The sequence below is a fragment of the Leucoraja erinacea genome, chromosome 10 (assembly GCF_028641065.1).
Source record: "Leucoraja erinacea ecotype New England chromosome 10, Leri_hhj_1, whole genome shotgun sequence".
Classification (NCBI taxonomy): domain Eukaryota; kingdom Metazoa; phylum Chordata; class Chondrichthyes; order Rajiformes; family Rajidae; genus Leucoraja; species Leucoraja erinaceus.
In genome coordinates, this window is record NC_073386.1 from 9,632,546 (window position 1) to 9,658,568 (window position 26,023).

Sequence of the window (26,023 nt, forward strand, 5' to 3'; positions counted from 1 at the left end):
TCCCATTCGCTAACTCCTCGCGCAGGCGCCAAGGCCGCGTGCGTCACCGCCCAGGCGGCCCGTTGGCCCCGCCCGCACGTTGAATGACAGGACCATGACCCCGCCCTCTTCCCGCTGCCGCAGCGCTGAATGGCGTCACCTCTACCACGCCCCCTCCGGATTCACATGCATAGACCCGCCCACCCGCACGCTGATTGGCTGCATCATGGCCACACGCCCTCCGCACAGAATCCCGCCCACTGGTGCGTTGATTGACGGGCCCAATGACCACACCCCCTCTACCTCAACGCCACCGACCGATGATCTTTGGCCCCGACCCTCACAGCCTTAGCGGTGATTGACAGGACCGTGGCCCGCCCTCTCTGGCATATGCGCCGCGCCCACTGCGCAATTACAGCGCGTCATCATCAGCCCCGCCCATCCGCTGTGTCACGACCCGCCCATCCTGCACAGGAGAAATGAACAACTGAAGATCAGAGAACAGATTGTTAAGTTAATTAACTTGAGTAAGTTATTACTGGTATATGTGATTGTTGAGGGAATTATTCCCCCTTCATTTATTCTTTCACATGTAACCTTGATGGACGTGTTAGAGAATAGACTGTGGGGAAATAATGAAGGAATAGGATTAGTTGGAGTGCTCTGAAAGGCTTATCTATTCAGTATTCAGTTCAGTATTCAGTATTTACTTTAATGTCATTTTAACTGAGTACTTACATACACAGATGAAACGAAAAATTGTTTCTCAATCACTTCCCGTCAGTGCAGTTCATAAAAACAGAATAAATACATAGAGCTTTAAAATTAAAATTACCATATCTAAAATAGACCTAATAATTGAAATAAAAATATTTGGGGGGAAATGCTAAAACACAAAGTACTGGAGTAACTCAGCGGGTCTGGCAGCATCTCTGGAGGACATGGAGAGGCAGCTTTTCGGGTCAGGTCCCTTCTTCAGACTGTCTGTAGAAAGGTCCTGAGTCAAACCTTCACCTATGACCAGATGATGTTTGATGAACGTGCCAAAATAAAACACTGCAGCCGCTGAAAATAGAAACATAGAAAATAGGTGCAGGAGTAGGCCATTTGGCCCTTCCAGCCTGCACCGCCATTCAATATGATCATGGCTGATCATCCATAATCAGCTCCTGCTTTTTTCCCCATATCCTTGATTCAGTTAGCCCTAAGAGGTATATCTAACTCTCTCCTGAAAATCTGAAATAAAGAACACAGGAAAGATTGGAACTATTCAGCAAGTAATCCAACATTTATGGAGCGAAATGGGATTAATGTTGATGACTTTTTATCAAACTGGAAAAAGCTACAGGAAGGCATGGAATAAGAGTGTGGGGGTGATGATAATGCAGATTAGTGGAAATGACATGCATGCATCCAATCTGGTAATTAATCTCTGGCTGTTTTGAGGAAACATTACTTTGACATTAAATTATTTTTACATTAAATTACTAACAGTGAAAATAAACCAAAGTAGACAGGGATGGAGTGAATGCACAATTGATAGAGGAATTTGACAGGAAAAGCCAAGACAGGATTAGTCATTCCCAAACTGGCTCTGAAAAAAATGGAACAAAATTCTGTTCTAAAAGTATAAAATTTAACATTAAATACTTGCCAGAATAAGTTATTTTGGTGTCATTTTGTTGACATCAAGTAGTTAGATGTAATGTAGATAATTAATGTTTATCTTTAACCATATTGCCGTCAACTGATTGAAGATAACGATATATTGCTCACGAAATTGTTTAGTAAAACACATGAGAATTACGGAGAAATTAACTTACACCACAAATAATTGTATAGTGGAAGACTAATATCTAATGGATAAAAGAATGTCTGATGCCACAATATAGAAATCTTTGAATTAGTCCTTAACTCAGGAAAGGTCTGAAGCAGGGTCTCGACCCAAAATGTCATCTATTCCTTTTCTCCAGCGATGCTGACTGACACGCTGGGTTACTCCAGCTTTTTGTGTCCAGCTTCGGTTTAAACCAGCATCTGCAGTTCCTTCAGTACACAAAGGAATAGAGTTGTCTGATTTGTAAAATGAAGCAATGTTAGAAAATTGCTTCAGTAAAATGGAAGTAGGAGTCACAGGGCAGGCACAAAGGAGGGCAATAAAAGAACTTGCCAATGCCGCCGAACGGAGCACTCACTGGCTGTGGCTGAAAAGGAAAGATGCTGTCTGGGCTGCAAGGTAACCATCTAGAGCTTAACAATAAGACACACACACACCCAGGTCTGATCAACCTGCGGTGGGCCTGCCTCGACTGAGGGTGTCTTGTGATAAAAGGCCGAAACACCCAGTGACGTTGAGGTACACAACTGAAGATGTGTCTGATTGTTAGCAAATTCACCTAGTGGTCATACCCAAGAATGTCAATTCTAGTGAAATCTTAGGGATTGTAACACCCAGTCCTATTAATCAATCATTTATGCTGTTGCATCTTTGGATACCTCCTGCAAATAATTTGGGTCAATGCATTTACTCTGACTTTTTACACGTAGTTGCACTTTATTGATGAAATATTATTAATTGACTGATCTACTCAAGTCCCAAATATTAGAATTTATGATAGATTCTGCATTGTTACATTACAAGTTGCATTGTTAGTTTGTTTCTGAGAAGTGGGTCAGTTGGCAGGCATATACACTCACAGCTCCTTGGAACATCTTCATGAAATTAAAACGCTTCTCATAATCATTTGATCAGACATTTATAGCAGGGTGATTAGTTATCCATCTGTGTTTGAAGTAACATAGAAACATAGAAACATAGAAATTATGTGCAGGAGTAGGCCATTCGGCCCTTCGAGCCTGCACCGCCATTCAATATGATCATGGCTGATCATCCAACTCAGTATCCCGTACCTGCCTCCTCTCCATACCCTCTGATCCCCTTAGCCACAAGGGCCACATCTAACTCCCTCTTAAATATAGCCAATGAACTGGCCTCGATGCCACAATGCAATTTAAATGCAATTTTTGTTGAATTATTACTGAAAATTATGAGCTGGACAATCTCTTATGCTCCGCTTTTTACTTTAAAAAATAGTGCAGTTATATTTATGCCATTTGACAAACTGCCAAGCATTGGAATATTAAACTGAAAGCATTCCACAATAAAACTAAATAATTGCTGCAAATTGCCAGCTAGTAAAAGCTCTGCTTGTAAAACCGGATCAAATGTTCCCTTTGGCACTCAGGGCAGGTTTTAAGGATGAGATGACAGGGGATCTTATAGAGACATATAAAATTATTAAGGGATTGGACACGCTAGGTGCAGGAAACATGTTCCCGATGTTGGGGGAGTCCAGAATCAGGGGCCACAGTTTAAGAATAAGGGGTAGGCCATTTAGAACTGAGATGAGGAAAAACTTTTTCACGCAGAGAGTTTTGAATTTGTGGAATTCAGTGGAGGCCGATTCACTGGATGCAATCAAGAGAGAGTTAGATAGAGCTCTTAGGGCTAGCAGAATCAAAGGATGTGGGGAGAAGGCAGGAACGGGGTACTGATTGTGGTTGATCAGTCATGATCACATTGAATGGCGGTGCTGGCTAGAAGGGCCGAATACCCTACTGTGTATTGTCTATGTAAACCAGCATCTGCAGTTCCTTCCTACACATGTTACCCGATCTGTTGAGTTATTCCAACCCTTTTTGTTCTACATCGGATTCCAGCATCTACAGTTCCTTGTACCTCCATGATAGTTCAACATATGGAGACCATAATAGAGAAATAAATTTGTGGTTTCCGATTGATGAACTTTCATCAGAATGGGTAATAGTTGGAGATAAAGAGGCTTTTAAGATCCAGAGGAAGGGAATAATAGAGAAGGTCTGAGATAGAATGTAAGAGAGAAAAATTAAGTGACTAAGGGTGTGACAGTGCACGGTCAGAGTGTGTTACAGGCATGCGTGAAGAAGCTAATATGTCAGTCTAGAGAAACAGAAGTGCAGAATCATGATTTGAAACAAAAATTAAATGGTATTGGTGGGAAGGGATGGTGTGGGGTGAATCTGCTGTGCATAGACTGAAGTTTATTGTCTGCATGGCACATCAAACTGTACACCACACTCTGTCCTATGTACAAGTTTGATGTTGACATTGTCGGATACACGTCTTCTCTTCCCTCCATACAAGACCTCATTCTTTAGGAAACGGGGGTTCCCCTCTTCCATCATAGATGAGGCACTGACACGTGTCTCCTCGGTACCCCACATTTCTGCCCTTGCTCCCCCTCCCCCCCAATAGCAACAGGGATAGAGTCCTCCTGGTTCTCACCATCCACCCCATCAGATGTTACATTCAACACATAATCCTCCAACATTTTCGCCACCTCCAATGGGATCCCACCACTTGTCACATCTTCCTATCTCAACCCCTTTCTGCTTTCCGCAGAGGCCGTTCCCTCCACAACTCCCTGGTTAACTCATCCCTTCCCACCCAAACCACCCCCTCCCCAGGTACCTTCCCCTGCAACCGCAGGAGATGCAACACCAGTCCCTATATCTCTTCCCTCAAATCTGTCCAGGGACCCCAACAGTTCTTTCAGGTTTCACCTCATCAAACCTCATAAACTGTCTCTGTTGTTCAAGATGTGGACATTTATACATCGGCGAGACAAAATGTAGACTGGGCGATCGTTCCGCTGAACACCTTCACTCAGTCCACCTGGACCTACTTGATCTCCCGGGTGCCCAATACTTTAATTCGCCTTCCCCTTCCCATTCCCACACTGACCTTTCTGTCTAGGCTTCCTCTTTTGTCAGTGAGGCCTAACACAAATTGGAGGAACAGCATGTCATATTTCACTTACAATCCAGGGCTATGAATATTGATTTTTTTTCAGCTTCATGTAACCCCTGCATTTCCTCTCTCTCCATCCCTCCCCCACCTGTCACACCAACTTTTCGTTCTCACCTAGAAAACAGCTAACAATGACCCGTTTCCTTTATCATTGTTACTATTTTGCATATCTTTCATTCATTTATTTGATATCTCTTCGCATCATCATTTAGACCCCTCGCTTCCCTTTGCTGTGCCTTTCAGTCTGAAGGAGGGTCTCGATCCAAAAGGTCATCCATTCCTTCTCTGCAGAGATATTGCCTGTCCTGCTGAGATACTCCAGCATTTTGTGTCTCTTTTCCTCTCATTCCTTCCCCTCTTCTGGTCTCCTTTTCTCTTCCCTCTTCTCTCCTCCCCTTCCTTCCCTATTCTCCTCTCCACTCCTCCCTTCCCTTCCCTATTCTCCTCTCCTACTTACCATTCGATTGATTATTTTTTCTTGAACTGCATTTATATGTTTTGCTCTTTCGCACCCGTAGAGAAAGGCAGGGAGGGAGAGGAGGAGAGAGGAATGGGGGGAGAGGGAGAGGGAGAGGGAGGGGGGGAGGGGGGGGGGAGGGGAGGGGGAGGGGGAGGGGGAGGGGGAGGGAGGGAGAGAGAGAGGGAGAGGGAGAGAGAGAGGGAGAGAGGGAGAGGGGAGAGGGAGGGAGGAGGAGGGAGGGAGAGAGGGGGGAGGGGAGGGGGAGGGAGGGAGAGGGAAGGGGGAAGGGGAGGGGAGAGGGGGGATTGCAGGTAGTACAGCCTTATCTAAACATCAGACCTCAACTACAAGGGAGATCAGGGATTCAAACTGAAAATAAGTTGACCTCTCGCGGTCAAGTTCCTTCCCCCTTCCATCACACAGCTGGTGTTGCGACGGACCGAGGGCTACGAGAAGCAGTTCCAATTTTCCCTCGTTGTAGGGCAGCGGGAATCGAAGACTGCGCTAAATTCTCGTGGAGTCATTGAGCCGTGGATGTGAGCGATGGCTCTGCCGTTCCTGGCCATAAGTCACATTTCGTTCTTAGCTCCACCCTGGATAGAGTTTCCCAAGGGCTCGGGGTGGAGGTGGATGGTCAACGCGCGGTCCCAGTGCCAGGCTTCACTCACTCACTCCAGGCTCCGGCTCCTGCTTCCTCAGCTCAACCGAGCTGTCACCTAGCCCAGCCCAGCCCAGGGCACCCGGACTTACCCCTCTGATCACACGGGGGAACCGGCTCCTCACGCCCGGGAATAACCGCAGCCATGAGCCGGGTGAGCTTCTTCGAGGTAAGAGAATATCGATAGATAATGTCAAAGTAGCGGTGCTTTTCTGCACGGTATTAAAGAGACCCGCATCAGAAGTACAGGATACTTTTTTTTCCATTTAAGGCTCTGTGACTGTGGAGTCTGTTATGTCTAAAAGTAGTCTATGGTTTAGTGCTACGCCGTTTATCTTGGTCTAATTATTTATCTATATATGGCTTATGTATAATATGAATCATATAAAATGGTTTACCCAAGTCAGATGCATATTGTGACTATAGGTTTGACACAGACACAGACAGACACAGGAAGCTGGAGTAACTCTGCGGGTCAGTGGACAAAATGCATGGGTGAAGTTTCGAGGGGAGGCCCTCCTTCATCAGACTGAGAATCAGGGGAAAGGAAAACGAGAGATATATACGATGAAATAGCGAGATATAGAACAGATGAATGAAAGATATGCAAAACAAATAGTTAACGGTGATAAGGGAAACAGGCCATTGTTAGCAGACAAAAATGTTGGAGGAACTCAGCGGGTGAGGCAGCAGCTATGGAGAGAAGGAATGGGTGACGTTTCGGGTCGAGACCCTTCTTCAGACTGAGATGAGCCATTGTTAGCTGTGAGCTGGGTGAGAACGAGATACTGACAATGAAACTCACCGGGACGACATTTCTCCAGAGATGCTGTTTGACCTGCTGTGTTACTCCAGCTTTTTGTGTCTACCTTGGCACTAATGAAATCAGGTTGAAGCAGGGGTCTGCATCGTGGAGCCAGTGTTACTCGCGTTCATTCAAGAGGGGAGCTGCTCCTGTAGCTGCGTATGGGCGATTTTCCCCATTAAGTATACGAAACAATGTTGCTTTTTGTCTCAAAACATCCTCTCTTTCGCAGCTCGCAACACCAAAGAAATGTCTTGAGTTATATTGGGGGATTTAATAAACTCGATGTTAAGCAACAATCCCGATTATTATGTAGGAAGGAACTGCAGGTGTTGGTTTACACTGAAGGTAGATACAAATTGCTGGAGTAACTCAGCGGGACAGGCAGCGTCTGTGGAGAAAAAGGGTGGGAAATTTTATTCAGACTGAATGTAGGGGGGGGGGGGGGGGGGGGGGGGGGGGGGGGGGGGGGAGGGAGGGGGGGGGGGGGGGGGGGGGTGGGGGGGAGGGGGGGGGGGGGGGGGGGTGGAAGTAGGGAAATGCCAGAACAAACAAGGGCCAGCAATGATGGCATTGGTAAAAATCATTGATTTCGATCAATATACGGAGAGTCACTGCGTCTTTCAGTCTGTCGAAGGGACTCTGGCGATCTAGGAGTTTGGGAGAATGAGACAGCGGCCAGTTTGTAAATGTCAGCAAAACTTCCAATATTGAAATACAGTTTTTTTTTTAACTCTCATCCCCAGTGTTTCAAGCTTTTTTTTTTACAGCGTGTAATGTTAATTCCATCTGAAGTCCTGCTTCTTTTGATATAGAAACACAGTGACATATAAAGCACTTAAAAAAATAGACACATTGCTCGTTGCCAGCTTGATGAAAGACTTCCTACCTCGCTCTCTCCATCAATTGTATCCCCCGTAATTGTTCATGCCATTCCCCATCGATAGCTGGTGTTAGATCCACTCCCTCCATCATCCCAGGCAGTGGTCTCTATCACGAATGATGTTACAATGTGAAGGTGCTGCATAACACACTTTTATTGCCGTTATCCAGCTCTGCCCTCACCTCTGCTCAGCTGCTTCTGAAATTTCATCCATCCATATGTCTGCAATCATCCAATCCAAATGACTCCTGGCTGCTTTCCCCCTACTCCCAGTAAACAGGTGTCATAGGGTCACGTAGTGATACAACGTGTAAACAGGCCCTTCGGCCCAACGTGCCCACACCGGCCAACATGTCCCAGCTACACTAGTCCCACAGGCCCGCGTTTGGCCCATATCCCTCATAACCTGTCCTATCCATGTACCTATCTAATTGTTTCTTAAAAGTTGCGATAGTCCCTGCCTCAACTACCTCCTCTGGCAGCTTGTTCCATACACCCACCACTCTTTGTGTGATACAGTTATCCCTCAGATTCCTATTAAATCCTTTCCTCTTCACCTTAAACCTATGTCCTCTGGTTCTCGATTCCCCTACTCAGTGCATCTACCTGATCTACCCTTTTCATGATTTTATACACCTCGATAAGATTACCGCTCATCCCCCTGCGCTGCAAGGAATAGATTCTCAGCCTCCTAAAACACTCCCTATAGCTCAGACCCTCTCGACCTCATAAATCTCCTCTCTCCCCCCTTTCCAGCGTGATAACAACTTTCTCCTAGCATGGTGTCCAGAACCGAACACAATATTCTATATGTGGCCTCACCAAGGTCTTGTATAACTGCAACATGACTTCCCAACTTCCATATTCATTCAACTGTTATTCAAATGTCTCTGCCCTTTAGCTAATACCATGTCTCATGAATCCACTAATGAAGTAGTTAAATAATTTATAATTTGTAATTTTATCCTTCTCATCTTTACAATTTGCATGCAGCCTTTGGCCCCTCTGAGATACAAATACCTCTGCATGTCCGAGCCAGTACATATTTTTAACAGAGCCACGAGAGACTGCAGGTGCTGGAAATCTTGAGCAAAATTCAAAGTGCTGGAGTGACTCAGTGAATCAGGCAGCATCTCTGGAGGAAATGGATAGGCAATGTTTCGGGTTGAGACAGGACAAAGCCATGCAAGTGACAGGTGGATACAGTTGAGGGAGGGTTTGATTTGACTGATGGGCGACTCCAATGATAGAAATCTGAAATACAAGCAGAAAATGGTAGAAACACTCAGCAGACAACAGTGGGACAGTTATTAGAGTTGCTGCCTCATAGTTCCAGTGGCCTGGGTTCGATCCTGACTTTGGGTGCTGTAGAATCATGAGGGGAGTTGGTGGGAATGTGAAGATGATAAAATGAGTTGGAGGAGCATTAGTATAAGTGGATGTTTGATGGTCTAGGTCGATTTATTTTGAGGAAGGACATATTTCTGTACAGTATCTCTCTATGACTTGATCACTCTTGTATCTGTGGAGAGAGAGAAATAATTAACTTTTGCGAGATTAATTCCCGTGATGGCTGGGACTGTCATATGATGAAAGAATGGAGCGACCGGGCTTGTATTCACTGGAATCTAGAAGGATGAGAGGGTATCTTATAGAAACATATGAAATTATTAAGGGATTAGACACGTTGTTGTCATTAGAAATGTTCCCGATGTTGGGGAGTCCAGAACCAGAGGCCACAGTTTAAGAATAAGGGGTAGGCCATTTAGAACTGAGATGAGGAAAAACCTTTTCACAGAGAGTTGTGAATTTGTGGAATTCTCTGCCTCAGAAGGCAGTGGAGGCCGATTTGCTGGATGCATTCAAAAGTGAGTTAGATGGGCTAGCGGAATCAAGGAGTATGAGGAGAAGGCAGGAACTGGGTACTGATTGTGGATGATCAGCCATGATCACATTGAATGGCAGTGCTGGCTCGAAGGGCCGAATGGCCTACTCCTATTGTCTATGTCTCTTTGTATCAATGTAAGTTATAGAGTGTTCAAGTCATTGGCCTAAGATATCAACTATTTTTCTTTTTCCACAGATGCCAACTGTATTAGTTTGTTTTTTAAGTTTTTCAGTCACTGGAAGAGAATTAGGTCACTTGGCCCATCAAACCTATGCCATTGAATCATGGCTGATCTACCTTTCCATCTCAACCCCATTCTCCTGCCTTCTCCCCATAACCTTTGTCACCCGTACTAATCAAGAACCTATCAATCTCCACTTTAAAATACGAGGGATTGCATCGATTAGGCATCTATTTAATTACATGTTTAAATATGTTGATGCCAGTGTGAAACCTTGTACAGGCAGCGTTCACAAGGGGTTTAATAAACAGATACGATGATGGATAATTGCGACATTTCTTGAATACTTATAGAACGAAAGAGGCAAGTAGTCATCCAGAGGTGGACAGTACTTCAGGGTGGCAACACAACTGGTCACAATGATTAGTTGAGTTTAGTTTATTATCACGTGTAACGAGGTACAGTGAAAAACCTAACCAGCCAGCGGAAAGACAATACATGATTACAATCGAGCCATTTGCAGTGTACATGATCAGGGAGTAACATTTAGTGCGATGTAAAGCCAGTAAAGTCCGATCAAAGATAGTCCGAGGGTCCCCAATGAGGTAGATAGTAGTTCAGGACTGATCTCTCGTTGCAGTAGGTTGCTTCAGTGATCAGAATATATTTATGTACGTTCTGATAGCCTTGTGACAGCTTGTGTGTTACCACTGGGAAATACTATTCACTTCTGATCTAAATCCTGTCGTTCCCTGGCATAACTGTGTTAGTGTGTAGAAAGGAACTGCAGATGGTATATACCGAAGATAGCCACAAAGAGCTGGATGGATGACGTTTCAGGACTGGACCCTGCTTCTGAGTTGTTATTCTGAGTTGTTCATCAGTTGTTCTTCAATTGTTATTCTAAGAATACCTGTTTTGTACAACGTGTGCTCAATTCATTATGTTAAGCGTTCATATCCACTGAACCACGAGAACAAATATTGTAAATCAGAAAGTTATGTTCATGAAGAAGATTGAAATATGCCAGAAATTCCAGAATGGTGTGAATGCTGGACTCTTGAATATATCCGATGCTGAGTTAGGCAGGTATTTTATCGGGAACGGAAACATGGATTGAGGGAGAGACTTGAGGAATTTTAGCTCAGCCCATGATCTCACTGAGTGGCAGAGCTAGTTCAAGGGGCTGAATGGACTACTCTTTGTCCGATTGATTATGAGTTTACGCTTATATAAAATAGATCTCTAAGTAACCCTGTAGGTTTCTGTAGGTAATCAAATTAGTTTTAGATTATGGCTGGGGTTAGCTTTGTAAGTCTGCCTGTGTCTCTTACTTATTTTCTTATTGTGATTGTAAGCAAATCTAAGGTGTGTTCCCACCATTTTCTGCTCTTAATTAAGTGCTCATTAGTTCATAAGTTATAGAAGAATTGGGCCATTCAATCCATCCAGGCTACTCCGCCATTTAATCATGGCTGGTCTATCTCTCCCTATCAGATTCATTCTCCTGCCTCCTCCCCATAACCCCTGACACCTGTACTAATCCAGAATGTCAATCTGCCTTCAAAATATCTGCTGACTTGGCCTCCACCGCCGTCTGTGGCAATGAATTCCACAGATTCACCACCCGCTGACTAAAGAAATTCATCCCCATCTCTTTTCTAAAGGTACATCTTTTTATTCTGAGGCTATGGTCTCTGGTCCAAGACTCTCCCACTCAGGATTTGGGAATGTTTGTTGTAAAGGATGACAGTTTAGGTGACGGGTTTCATTGCAGCAGCATCGCAGGTACATAGACTTAGGAAAACTCTACATAATACATCAATTCAACATAAATTACACATCAAATTTTAAAAGAAAGAAGATTGTGCCAAAAACAAGACATTTAATGCAAAAACATAATTAGATCAAAGAAACAAGTCCATGATAGTCCAGGAGATGGGCCATAGTGTTCCGTTGTCAGGATAGGATTACGGCTGTGTGGGTCGATTCAAGAATCTGGTAGTTTTAGTAAAGTAGCAGTTCCTGAAGTCGCCGGGTGTGATTTCAGGCTTCTTTGCCTCCTGGCTGATGGTAGCAGTGAGAAGAGGGGTATGGCTTGGATATTAGGGATCCTTGATGATAGATGCTGCATTCATTAGACAGTGTGGGTAGCGACCATTGCCTCCATCTCTCCTCTCCTCTCGCCCGGCTGCCAGCAGGCTGGGGCTGTCAACTCACCTTAATTCCAGGCCCAGTTCTGGACTGCGAGTCTGAAGTAGGGTCTCGGCCTGAAACATCACCTATCCATGTTCTCCAGCGATGCTGCCTGACTCGCTGAGTTACTCCAGCACTTTGTGTTTTAACCAGCAACTGCAATTGTTTGTTTCTACTACCTCACTCGGTTTAGTTTAGTTTAGTTTAGAGATAAAGTACGGAAACAGGCCCTTCGGCCCACGGAGTCCGCACCGACCAGCAATCCCCGCACACTAACACTATCCTAAACACTAGTGGCAATTTTACATTTTATACCAAGCCAATTAACCTAACAACCTGTACGTCTATGGAGTGTGGGAGGAAACCGAAGATCTCTGAGAAAACCCATGCAGGTCACGGGGACAACGTACAAACTCTGTATAGACAAGCACCTGTAGTCAGGATCGAACCCGGGTCTATGGTAGTGTTAAGCAGCAACTCCACCACTGCTCCACCATGCTGCTTCTACTTCTTCTTGCGTATGGCGTGCACAGCCTAAAGCTGTTGGCCAACTTGTTCCTCGTAAGAGGAAACAATGACAGAAAGAACTTGCATTAAGATTTTAAGATAGATTTATCGCAGCTGAAACTATTCAACAAAAACAGTACAGTACAGAAGACCAGTAAACTTAGAGGTACCCCTGAAGTAGGGTCTTGACCCGAAACGTCGCCAATTCCTTCTCTCCATAGATGCTGCCTCACCCGCTGAGTTTCTCCTGTGTCTACCAAACTCAGAGGTACTCTGCTACCTTCCCATCAATGCTTCAGAGAGTCAAGAGGGCTAGTCCCACCACTAGCACGTTATTTCCTGGAACAGAAACAAGACCAGCTGAAAGAATCTACTGACACAGCTTTCACAGCATTGCGTGGCAGCATGTTCCATGTGTCAATAGCCCGACATGATCTATAATAAGCAGGAGTACCAGTTCAGCAGTAACTAGTACTCAGTCAGCTCTGTTGCCTCAGCTCCGTTCTACCAAGATCACTTTTTGTTTATAATCAAATTGTTTTCAATGCTTTAACATTTCTGCAAACGTTTTTGCTCAGTCGCAGCCTTAGAGAGAAAGTTATTCTGCATTATTCAAGTTTTTAAAAAGTTGTTTTTTTCCTTATACTTCACCTTGGTAAGAAGAGCCAATTGAAACAAACTACAAAGTTGCCAATTTTGATACGTGTTGTCCCCTCTCCTGCACGTGGCAATGCATTAAGGGTCACTTTGAGTAAAAAGGAATGACATTTTACAGGATTGTTGTTGCTTCTACTTCCTACATTGGGAAGGCCGGGATTGAATACGTCACGTAATCTTCAAGCCTATTCTTCCGTTCAGTTTCAGAAACTGATTGGAACTTTCAAAACCATTCAACCATCTCGATGGGCATTTTTGCTCCAAATGTGGCCTTACCGAAGCCTTCTGCAGCTATAAAATGATTTATTTTAGCAGTGGTACGGACATTTCTGGTCAGGCATTGTTTGGCTACTCCTTCTGGTCCTTGAGGATGGGATGGTTAGTCACTTGGGCCATTGCAATTCTCTTGGTGAGATATTCAATGGCTGTTACGTAGAGAGTCTCAGGAGTTAGACCCAGCAGCAATGAAGTACCTATTCAGAATAATGTGTGACTGGGGGAGGGAGACCTGTGGATGGTGGAGTGTCAATCCTCTTGTTGCGACTGTCTTTCTTGGTGGTGGAGGTTATGGGTTTGGGAGATGCCTTGTTGAATCGTGACTTTTGTAGACGGTGTACACGGTTGCCATCATGGTGGAGGGAATGAATGCTGGGGTGGAAGGGGATCCAGTCAGTTGGGCAGGAAGTCCAGCATGGTGTCAATAGTTGTCAAGACTGTTTTCTTCCAGGCAAATACAGAGTATTCCATTCCACCTCTGCTCCTGACGTGCCACGTTGAAGGCTTTAAAGTGTTTTTTTTTCAATGTATCCATCCTCTAACTTGATCTAGCAGCTCTGGTATTTTAATGGCTGTTATAGTTGTATTTCTGATCATTCTAAAGATATTGATGGAGGAGGATTCAGCAAATGGTAATGTCACTGAATGTTGAGGGCAGGTTGAGACACAGGGAATTGTAATATTGCATGGAATACTAAGTGCTGGAGTAACTCAGCTGGTTAGTCAACATCTCTGTAGGACATGGATGGGCGACGTTTCAGGTCAGGACCTTTCCTCGGACATCTTCGGTTGCCTATCCATGTTCTCCAGAGATGCTGCCTGACCTGCTGTGTTACTCCAGGACTTTGTCTTCTAGTCAAGGGTCAGTGCTTGGACTCTCTCTTATTGGAGATTGCAATTGCCTGGTCTGTTATGGCTTGAATGTTACCTGCTACTTACCAGCCTGTGATTGAGTATTGTCAAGGTGTTGCTGTGTGTAGGGATGGGTTGCTTCATCCGGGAGTATTAAGGTATTCAACAGTACAAAATCAACAGTGAGCCTCTTTACTGATCTCATGAGGGAAGACAGGTCATTGACCAAGCAGCTGAAGATGGTTACACTTATAGCAGTGCTCTGATGAACTCTTGCAGTGATGTTCAGGAATCTGGGCTGACTGACTTCCAATAGCCACATGCACGTTCTTTCATGTGAGATATGACTGCAACCACTGGAATGTTTTCCCTTCGATGCCCATTGACTTGAATTGTACTAGGGCGCCTCAGTGGTACATTTGGTCAAATGATGCCTTAACTGAAGCATCCTCTCAACAACTGGAGAGCGGTCCTAAGCTATTATCTACATCAAGGAAACCTTTAATCAGACTTTACTGGACTTTATCTTGCACTAAACTTTACTTCCTTCATCATGTATGTATCTGTGGATGGCTCGATTGTAATCATGCATAGTCTTTCCGCTGATCAGTTAGCACGCAGCAAAAGCTTTTCACTGTACCTCAGTACACGTGACAATAAACTAAACTAAACCAACGTCTCTCTCACCTCACCTCTGGAGTTCAGCTCAGTGGTGCCTGTTTGGATGAAGGGTGCGATGAGGTCTGAAGGTTAAATCCATCGTGAGCATGTGTGAAGGTGTTATTGGTCAGTAAGTGGCGCTTAATAGTAATGTTAACGGCAGCTACCATCACTTTGCAGATGATTGAGGGTTAACGTTGGGCAGTGATCAGACATATTGGACTTGTTCTGCTATATGTGAGTGCAGCACACCTGGGCAATTTTCCACACCGTTGGGCAAGTGCCAGTATTGCACCTGTGCTGTATTGCTAAAAATAATTCAATATAGTAAACAGAGAGAAACCTAGAAACATAGAATCTAGGTGCAGACGTAGGCCATTCAGCCCTTCCAGCTTTTCCCCCACACCCCTTGATTCCCTTAGCCCCAAGAGCTAAATCTAACTCTCTCTTGAAGACATCCAGTGAATTGGCCTCCACTGCCTTCTGTGGCAGAGAATTCCACAGAATCACAACTCTCTGGGTAAATAAGTTTTTCCTCATCTCAGTCCTAAATGGCCTTCCTCTTATTCTTAAACTGTGATCCCTTGTTCTGGACTCCCCCAACATCGCAAACATTTTTCCTGTATCTACCCTGTCCAATCCTCTAAGAATTTTATATGTTTCTATAAGATCCCCTCTCATCCTCTAAATTCCAGCGAATACAAGCCCAATCGACCCATTCTTTCATCGCATACGTCAGTCCTGCCATACGAGGAATTAATCTGGTGAACCTACGCTGCACTCCCTCAATAGCAATAATGTCCTTCCTCAAATTAGGAGACCAAAATTGCACACAATACTCCAGGTGTGGTCTCACCAGGGCCCTGTACAACTGCAGTAGGACCTCCTTGCTCCTAAACACACTGATCTGTTTTGTAGTAAATGCCTACTATGTTCTGTGAGCTGAAGCAAAGCAAGAATTTCATTGTCCTATCAGGAACACATGACAATAAACTCACTTGAACTTGAACTTGAACTCCTCTCACAATGAAGACCAACATGTCATTGGCTTTCTTCACTGCCTGCTGTACCTGCATGCTTACTTTCAGTGACTGATGTACAAGGACACCCAGGTCTCGTTGCACCTCCCCTTCTACTAATCTAACACCATTCAGATAATAATCTGCCTTCCTGTTCTTGCCACCAAAGTGGATAACCTCACATTTATCCACATTACACTGCCTCTGCCATGCTTCTGCCCACTCACCCAACCAATCCAAATCACCCTGCAGCCTCATATCATCCTCTTCGCAGCTCACACTGCCACCTAGCTTTGTGTTATCCGCAAACTTTAGAAATGTTACATTTAATTCCCTCGTCTAAATCGTTAATATATAGTGTAAACAACTGGGGTTCCAGCACTGAGCCTTGCGGCACCCCACTAGTCACTGCCTTCCATTCTGGAAAGGACTCGTTAATTCCTACTCTTTGCTTCCTGTCTGCCAACCAGTTCTCTATCCATGTCAATACCCTACCCCCATTACCATGTGCTTTAATTTTCCCCACTGGTGAAAGAGTTTAGACTGAGCGGGCATTATCTTGAACTGAGAGTGGGACTGTACAGTGATGGGGACAGAAGATTGTCTTTCTGTTGACTGGTTAGCACACAACATAAGCTTTTCGCTGCACCTTGCTACACGTGACAATAAACAATAAATTGAAGTAAAATTGGAAAATCTGAAAGCACCTCTGGTTCCATGTGGGGATTTGGAACGCTAATCTCCAAAAGACCAGGAATCTGATGAAAATGTAAGCACTGAAAGTGATAGATTTCCATTAGCCTGGTGTAGTAAGGGTGGTGCAACTAAGGCTAGTTAATGGGATCGAGAAATAGATCAACTCTGATCTAGCTGACTGGTGGAATTATATTAAGGGACTGAATGGTCTAATGCCATACTTCTTTGATACCCTTACTTAAGATCAGCATCAATCTTAAAAACTTTAATTGTCCCTGTATCCTCTGTAAGTACCTGTACTGAGTTCTACTACTTATTTATTGCCTTCCACTTAACTCTCTGAGGAGATGAATTTCGCCTTCCATCACAGTGAGGAATGTGTAGGAGTCACTGTGGTGGATGTTTATGTTAAAATGTGTTTTTTGAGTCTGTTGCTTTTAAAAAAAATTGTATGACTAACCTGGCCAGTGAAATTTCACTGTATGTGACAATAAATGAACCTTATAAACCTTATGTGATAGTGAAACCTTTTACATTTTAGACATTAAATATCAACGTATCTAGGTTTATATTTATTGTATTAGTATTAGTTTTACAGTTAGTATAATTGTATTTAGTATTATTGTCACCTGTACCTACTTAGTGAAAATCTTTGTTTTTCATGCTATTGAAGATAATGCTACACATAAATACAATCGTCAAATTCAAGTATAGAAACATAGAAACATAGAAATTAGGTGCAGGAGTAGGCCATTCGGCCCTTCGAGCCTGCACCGCCATTCAATATGATCATGGCTGATCACCCAACTCAGTATCCCGTACCTGCCTTCTCTCCATACCCCCTAATCCCCTTAGCCACAAGGGCCACATCTAACTCCCTCTTAAATATAGCCAATGAACTGGCCTCAACTACCCTCTGTGGCAGAGAGTTCCAGAGATTCACCACTCTCTGTGTGAAAAAAGTATAACAGATAGAGCAGAGGAGAAGACACAGTGTGCAGAATATAGCTCTCAGCATTGTAGTGAAGATAGACAACAAATCGCTGGAGTAACTCAGCGGGACAGGCAGCATCTCTGGATAGAAGGAATGGGTGATGTTTCGCGTCGAGACCCTTCTTCAGACTGAGTCATTGGAGAGGGAGATACAGAGATAAGCAAGTGTAAGGTGTGTAAAAGACTAAGGAAAATGGAGAATAGATCATTGTTAGCTCGGAGAAGGCTAACAGATAAAGAAAGCAAACAGATAAAATGTAAACTTCATTGCAAAGAGGTCTGGAAAACTGGGCTGGTCCCCAGAATTCCCCAGAATTGAAACAGTATCTCAATAAAGCAGCATATTGTTGGAAAACAGCCTTGAAGAAAGACTCCAATCAAGGACACTGATTCAAAGCAACATTATAAGTTTGGAGGAACTGATACATCAGAGGAGACCGGAATGGTCTTTCCCTGCTTCTATTTTCTTATATTCGGATTGTTACACTTTCCTGAATCCCTGTAACCCACCCATCCCAAACCTACGGCCCACTGCTTTTGAAGGAGCAATCCCAAAATAGTCAACAGACCTACTGCTCTGAGCAAGTCTGACATTTTGCCAGTTCTGACATAGGATCTTTGATCTGATATGTTAACTCTTCCCACCGTTAGTTATTTCCAGCATTTTCAGTTTTTATCTTAGGTTCACAGAATATGCAGTTGTTTTGGGTTTTCAACATCTGTTGTTGTTTAGCAAAGTGTCCGCCACTGTAGAGAGACCAATGTCAACTTTCAGACACCTCATCACCCCATCCTCTGCCATTATCACTGTCTCCCGGACTGTCACTGACCTCTTCTCCTTGGGAGAGCAATAGCTTCCCATCACACTGTCTCCCAACTAACCTCATCTACCTCCTCCCCAGGATCCACTAGCAGGACTGTCCAGGTGGACCCATTATTCCAGCTTATACTTGTCCCACAGAACTAATTTCTTCTCGCCTTGTCTCTATTTGTTCCGCCCTTCTACAAACTCTTCCTATATATGCGTGACACTAACCCGAAACATCACCCATCCTTTTACTCCAGAGATACCGAGGAAGGGTCCCCACCCAAAATATCATAATCCTAGTTTGTGGAATTCCCTGCCACAGAGGGCAGTGGAGGCCAAATCACTGGATGGATTTAAGAGAGAGTTAGATAGAGCTCTAGGGGCTAGTGGAATCAAGGGATATGGGAAGAAGGCAGGCACGGGTTATTGATACGGGATGATCAGCCATGATCACAACGAATGGCGGTGCTGGCTCGAGGGGCCGAATGGCCTCCTCCTGTACCTATTTTCTATGTTTCTATAATCATAATCATACTCTATTAGCCAAGTTTGTTTTGCAACATACAAGGAATTTGAGTTGCCATACAATCATACCAATAAAAAGCAACAGAACACACAAAATACATTTTAACATGAACATCCACCTCCTCCGCATTCCTCACTGTGATGGAAGGCGAAAAGAAAGTCCAATCTCTCCCTTCTTTGTCCTCCAGCGGTCGGGGGCCTCTAACCTTCCGTTGACGGGACGATCTTACTCACCCATCCTTTTACTCCAGAGATACTGAAGAAGGGTCCCCACCCGAAACGTCATCCATCCGTTTTCTCCAGGGATGCTGTCCGACCCGCTGAGTTACTTCAGCACTTTGTGTCAATCTTTCGTATTAACCAGCACCTGCAGTTCTTTGTTTCTACATGGAACATCTGGTGTTCTCTCTCTTAATTACATTTTTCAGTGTCCATGTCCCAACCAACTTATTTTCACCATGGAGAGGTACAGCTTACTGTGGTGTGAGGCCTTCAGTACCACAGCTGGGAAGTTATCTAGTGCCATTGCCTCACTTACCTCCAATGCTCTCAGCACCTTTTGATATCACATAGTGTGAATCAAATTGATGGTTTCTGCTCTGGTGCAGATTTCAACAGATAGAACACAGTGCGGTGATGCACCGGTAACATTGCTGCCTTGCAGCACCAGAGACCCGGGTTCGTTCCTGACTACGGTTGCTGTCTGCGCGGAGTTTGTATGCTCTCCCTGTGATCTGCGTAGGTTTTCTCCTGGGGTCTACGGTTTCCTCCCACACTACAAAGATGTACAGGTTTGTAGGTTAATTGGCTTGGTACAATTGTAAATTGTCTCTAGTGTATGGACGATAGCGTTAGTGTACGGCGGACACGGAGGGTCGAAGGGCATGTTTCCACGCCGTATCACTAAACTAAACTAAACCAAACACCTATGTGGCACAACTCAAAGTGCAAGCGGAACTCAGCGGGTCTGGCAGCATCTATGGTAGGAATGTTCCCGTGCTGTTCATTTGGAGTCAGAGAGTCATACAGCATGGAAATAGGCCATTCAGCCCAACTGGTCTATGTCACAGGGGTGGCACAGTGGTGTAGCAGTAAAGTTACTGTGCCAGAGACCCTGGTTTGTTCCTGACTAGGGGCGCTGTCTGTAAGGAGTTTGTACTTTCTCTGTGTCCACGTGGGTTTTCTCTGGGTGCTCTGGTTTCCTCCCACATTCCAAAGGCATACAGATTTGTAGGCTAATTGGCTTCCGAAAAATTGTAGATTTTCCCTAGTGTGTGTAAAGGTATGGGGATCGCTGGTTGGTGTGGACTTGGTTGGCTGAAGGGCCTGTTTCCATGCTATATCTCTAAAGTCTACAGTCTAAAGTAAGATGACCCCTCTAAGTTAGTCCTACCTGCCTGCATTTGATCCATGTTCCTCTAAAACGTTGCTATCTATTTACAGTACCTGTCCAAATGCCTTTTAAATGAGTACCTGCCTCAAATACGTCCTCTGGACCTCCTCTGGCAGCTCATTCCGTATACCCACCATCCTATGTGTGAAAAAAAGTTACCCGTTAAGTTTCTCTTAAATCTTTCCATTCTCACCTTAAACCAATGTCCTGTCGTTAGAAACATAGAAAATAGGTGCAGGAGTAGGCCATTCGGCCCTTCGAGCCAGTACTGCCATTCAATATGATCATGGCTGATCATCCAAAATCAGTACCCTGTTCCCATTTTTTCCCCCCATATCCCTTGATTCTGTTAGCCCTAAGAGCTAAATCTAACTCTCTCTTAAAAACATCCAGTCAATTGACCTCCACGGCCTTCTGTGTCAGGTAATTCCACAGATTCTCAACGCTCTGGGTGAAAAGGTTTTTCCTCATCTCTGTCCTAAACGGCCTATCCCTTATTCTTAAATGGTGGCCCCTGGTTCTGCACTCCCCGAACATCGGGAACATTTTTCCTGCCTCTGGCCTGTCCAATCCCTGAAATATTTTACATGTTTCGATAAGATTCCTGAATCTTGGTTAGAATCTGTATCTTATAAGATTCTTGATTCCTCTACTCTGGGTGAAAATGATGATGCTCTATAATTGTTTCCTAACACTTTCCAGTTCTGATGAAAAGTAATTGACCTGAAACATTGAGTCTCTCTCTCCCCCCACCCCCCCTCCCACTAATAAATCAATGCTGGAATCCTTCCAAGGAAAGTACATCATTCCTAAAGTTTGGTGTCTGGGAGTGTAATCAGATGTGGTCTTTGGTATAACTGCAACATTACTTCACACTCATCATAATCCAGATCAGCTTTACATTAGCCTTTTAATTTTTTTTAATATAGCTATCATTTTAATAACCTTAAGTAGTTGGACTCCTGATTCCACTGCCTCTATCTTTTCCCCAATTAAAGAGTATGCCCTTTTATCCTTTTCAACCCAAATGGATATTCTCACACTCAATTAGTTGAAAACCCATTTGTGAGAGCCTGATACATTCACTTAGTTTATTAACATTGCACTAGAAATTCTATCGGAAAGTGAACGATTTGTGTATTACACAGTAACCATTTTTCAAAAATCCAATTCAGTGTACTTTAGTTTTAGTTTCAGAGATACAGTGTGGAAACAGGCCCTTCGGTCCATCGAGTCCGCCCCAACGATCCTCGTATACTAGTACTATAGAAACAGAAAATAGGTGCAGGAGTAGGCCATTTGGCCCCTCGAGCCAGCACCGCCATTCAATATGATCATGGGTGATCATCCAAAATCAGTACCCCGTTCCTGCTTTTCCCCCATATCCCTTGATTCCGTTAGCCCAAAGAGCTAAATCTAACTCTCTTGAAAACGATTCTTGAAAACTATCATACACACCATGGCCAATTTTACCATTTTTACTGAAGCCAATTAATCTAAACACCTGTACATCTTTGGAATGTGGGAGGATACCAGAGTACCCGGAGAAAACCCACGTAGGTCACTGAGGGAACGTACAAGCTTCATACAGACAGCACCAGTAGTCAGGATTGAACTTGGGTCTCCTGTGCTGTAAGGCAGCAACTCTACTGCTGCACCACCGTGCTGCCCCAGTTAGTATACACACCCAGATTTTTGTTGCAGATCCTTTACGAACGTGACCTTTGTTCACATGTTGGGAATACATAGTGATGTTAAATTGCAGCTGTTAATCCTTTAGAGTCTTGGGGTTATACAGCACGCAAACAGGCCCTTTGGCCCAACTTGTCCATGCCGAACAAGATGCCTCATCTTAGCTAGTCCCATTTGCACACATTTGCCCCATAAACATCTAAACCATTCCTATCCTTTAGACATGACCTGAACCAAATTATTATTTACAGACCACGATGCCCATCTAGACTAATCCCATTTTCCTGAGTTTGGACCGTATGTAAACCTCTGTAAAGGTCTCCCTTCAATTCTTTCACTCCAGGAAAACAGTCTCAGCCTATCCAGTCTTTCCTCACGAGTCAAGCCAGGCTAAATTCCCGTGAATCTGTTCTGTACCTTTTCCAACTTAATCACATTCATCCGATCACATGGCAACCTGAACTGCACATAGTATTTCCAGCTACGGCTTAATTAAAGATTTGTATAACTGTAACCGATGTCCCTACTGCAATAATCAAAGCCTCAGCTGATGAAGGCAAGCATAGTGTCTTCTTCACTACTCTGTCTACATATGTTGACACTTTCATGGAGCTATGTATTTGTACTGCAAGGCCTTGAAAGTTCAGCAGCACTGCACAGGGCCCTGGAACTCTCTGCCTGGGTCGTGGCCTGGTTTACCTCCCCACATGTACGTTTGAGTTATGTTCCATAAGACATTTCCGTGCCCGTTTCCCCAATGGATGTAGATTTTGTTGTAACCTCGCTGTCCACTCTACCCCCAGTTTTAGTGTTAACTGCAAACCTTTTAATCATGCCATTCATATTCCCTTCCGAATCATTAATGTGTCATATCTTCTTATCGAGTCCACACACAAGTTGTTCAGCCGGAGCTGAACACACTTCTCGGCATCTGCAAACAGTGGGGTTTGTCTTGTGTTTCTTGTGCCTCTTGTGCGTGGTGGTGGAAACAGGGCCGCGAAGTGAACGCTCTTTCCTTGACCCAAATGTATCATATAATCATTATTGAACAATAAAGAGGCCAGCAGTAATCCCTGTGGCACATCACGGTTTACAGTTCTCCAATCTTAAATCTGTCCTCCAGTACCATATAACCATATAACCATATAACAATTACAGCACGGAAACAGGCCATCTCGACCCTTCTAGTCCGTGCCGAACACATAATCTCCCCTAGTCCCATATACCTGCGCTCAGACCATAACCCTCCATTCCCTTTCCATCCATATAACTATCCAATTTATTTTTAAATGATAAAAAACGAACCTGCCTCCACCACCTTCACTGGAAGCTCATTCCACACAGCTACCACTCTCTGAGTAAAGAAGTTCCCCCTCATGTTACCCCTAAACTTCAGTCCCTTAATTCTCATGTCATGTCCCCTTGTTTGAATCTTCCCTACTCTCAGTGGGAAAAGCTTTTCAACGTCAACTCTGTCTATCCCTCTCATCATTTTAAAAACCTCTATCAAGTCCCCCCTTAACCTTCTGCGCTCCAAAGAATAAAGCCCTAACTTGTTCTATCTTGTTCTAAAGCCCTTAACTTGTACCACCCTCGGCTTTCCTACCACCAAGCCAACTTTGTATCCAGTTTACGAACTCACCCATAATTCATTCATTCATTCATCTGCTCTGGGCATTATCAGAAAGGTCAGCGTTCAGGTCCCATCCCTAATTATTCTTTAGCTGAGTGGCTTGTAAAGGCATTTCAGAGCACAATAAAGGATAGAAGAGAGAGTCCTGTTCTCACATAAGTCAGACTGTTCAAAGACAGTCAGGTCAAGCCAATAGTTCCATGGCCAGCATTATGGCTGTAAATATTGTTAATTCCAGAATTTAATTAGCTGAATTTAAATGTGTAAGAAAGAACTGCAGATGCTGGTTTAAACTAAAGATGGACACAAAAAGCTAGAGTATGCCCCTGTCCCACTTAGGAAACCTGAACGGAAACCTCTGGAGACTTTGCGCCCCACCCAAGGTTTCCGTGTGGTTCCCGGAGGTTCCCGGAGGTTTTTGTCAGTCTCCCTACCTGCTTCCACTACCTGTAACCTCCGGCAACCATCTGCAACCTCCGGGAACCGCACGGAAACCTTGGGTGGGGCGCAAAGTCACCAGAGATTTCCGTTCAGGTTTCCTAAGTTGGACAGGGGCTTAACTCAGCGGGACAGGCAGCATTTCTGGAGAGAAGGAATGGGTGATGTTTCCGGTTGAGACCCTTCTTCAGACTGAAGTTTGATGAATGGTGTCGTCCCGAAACATCACCCATTCCTTCTCTCCAGCGATGCTCTCTGCCCCGCTGAGTTACTCCAGCTTTTTGTGTCTATCTTCAGCTGAATATAAATGTCCAACTGCTGTGGTGGCATTTAACTCACATTTCCTCGATCATTGACCTGTCTCTGGTGATAGACCTGAAAGGTGAAAGGCCTGGATCGAGTGGACGCGGGGAGGATGTTTCCACCGGTGGGAGAGTCTAGGACCAGAGATTATAGCCTCGGACGTACCTTTCGGAAGGAGATGAGGAGGAATTTCTTTCATCAGATGGTGATGAATCTGTGGAATTCAATGCCATGGAAGGCATTGTGGAGGCCAAGTCAATGGATATTTTTCTGGCAGAGATAGAGATATTCTTGATTACTACGGGTGTCATGGGTTATGGGGAGAAGGCAGTAGAATCGGGTTGAGAGGGTGAGATAGATCGGCCATGTTTGAACGGTGCCGTAAACATGATTGGCTGAATGGTCTAATTCTGCTCCAAAGACTTATGAATCTTATGAATCTAATGAATCTTATGATTGTAAATCTGGTATTCAAACGTCTGTGCCTGTACCAGAAATACACGCACACTTTGACTGCTACTTTCCACTATATTATTACATTTAAAAAAATATACTACTTTGAGACTCTCTGAGGTTGAGAAACGCACCATATAAATGCAAATGTATTCCTTATTGACCAGCACTTCTACAAATGGCTTCTTCAGCAGGAGCTAGCAACTCTAACTAATGAATATGTTAATGCAGCTCTGATTACAGATGCTAGCTAATGTCAGTACCTTTGAGAAGTTTCTATTCATATATTTGCATTGTCAGGACTCAATATGGTTTCTCTACTTCTCTGTAAATCAGTCTGAGGAAGGATCCCAACCCGGAATGTCATCTGTCCATTCCATCCGCCGATGCTGCCTGGCCTGCGGCAATTTGTATTTGGCTCCAGATCCCAGCATCTGCTGTTCCTTGTGTCCATGTAAATAATTCAATAGTTCAGTTGTGCCTTATTCGATGGTGCTCTATTTATCACATACATTGTATGCAACTGCAAAGTGGAATTATTTTTGCATATATCACACGTGCAGGCTCCGCCATTATTGGTGGCATTATTCAAAGTCCAAAGTCTGGTCGGCCCGCGCGCGCGCTTGATGTACTGGAGCGGTTCCCGCCAACTGACGTCCCTCTCCTCTCCTCTCCTCGCTCGGCCATCTTTGTGTCCCGGGAGCGCCACCTGCCACTGACCTTGAAGGCGCTGGAGGCATTACCCTGGTTCACCCTCCTGCCTCCTACCAGCCCACTCCTACTCCGACATCAATAGTCAATAGACAATAGATGCAGGAGTAGGCCATTCGGCCCTTCAAGCCAGCACCGCCATTTAATGTGATCATGGCTGATCATCCACAATCAGTACCCCGTTCCTGCCTTCTCCCCATATCTCCTGACTCCACTATCTTTAAGAGCCCTATCTAGCTCTCTGTTGAAACTATCCAGAGAACTGGTGTCGACCACCCTCTGAGGCAGAGAATTCCACAGACTCACAACTCTCTGTGAGAAAAAGTGTTTCCTCGTCTCCGTTCTAAATGGCTTGCCCCTCATTCTTAAACTGTGGCCCCTGGTTCTGGACTCCCCCAACAATGGCAACATGTTTCCTGCCTCTAGCGTCTCCAGCTCCCTCCCGGTCCCACCAGCCGACAAGCCTTAGGATGGGTTCCCGTACATGGGGAACTTGCTCTGACTTTAC

At 44.5% G+C, this 26,023-nt stretch overlaps 1 protein-coding gene across 2 annotated transcripts in view; it reads left to right on the forward strand.

Moving 5' to 3' along the window:
- The first annotated feature begins 465 nt into the window (after positions 1 to 465).
- LOC129700768 (very-long-chain enoyl-CoA reductase-like) overlaps positions 466 to 26,023 on the forward strand; it is a 79,388-nt gene continuing 53,830 nt past the window's right edge. Inside the window, exon 1 of one of the 2 annotated variants that reach the window (XM_055641453.1) lies at positions 466 to 506. Coding sequence is in view for 1 of the 2 variants with exons in the window: in XM_055641451.1 (XP_055497426.1) it covers positions 6,092 to 6,115 (24 nt within the window). In the remaining variant the exon portion in view is untranslated. Of the gene's footprint in view, positions 507 to 5,677; positions 6,116 to 26,023 lie in introns of those variants that run through there. The other variant, XM_055641451.1, reaches the window with a different exon arrangement.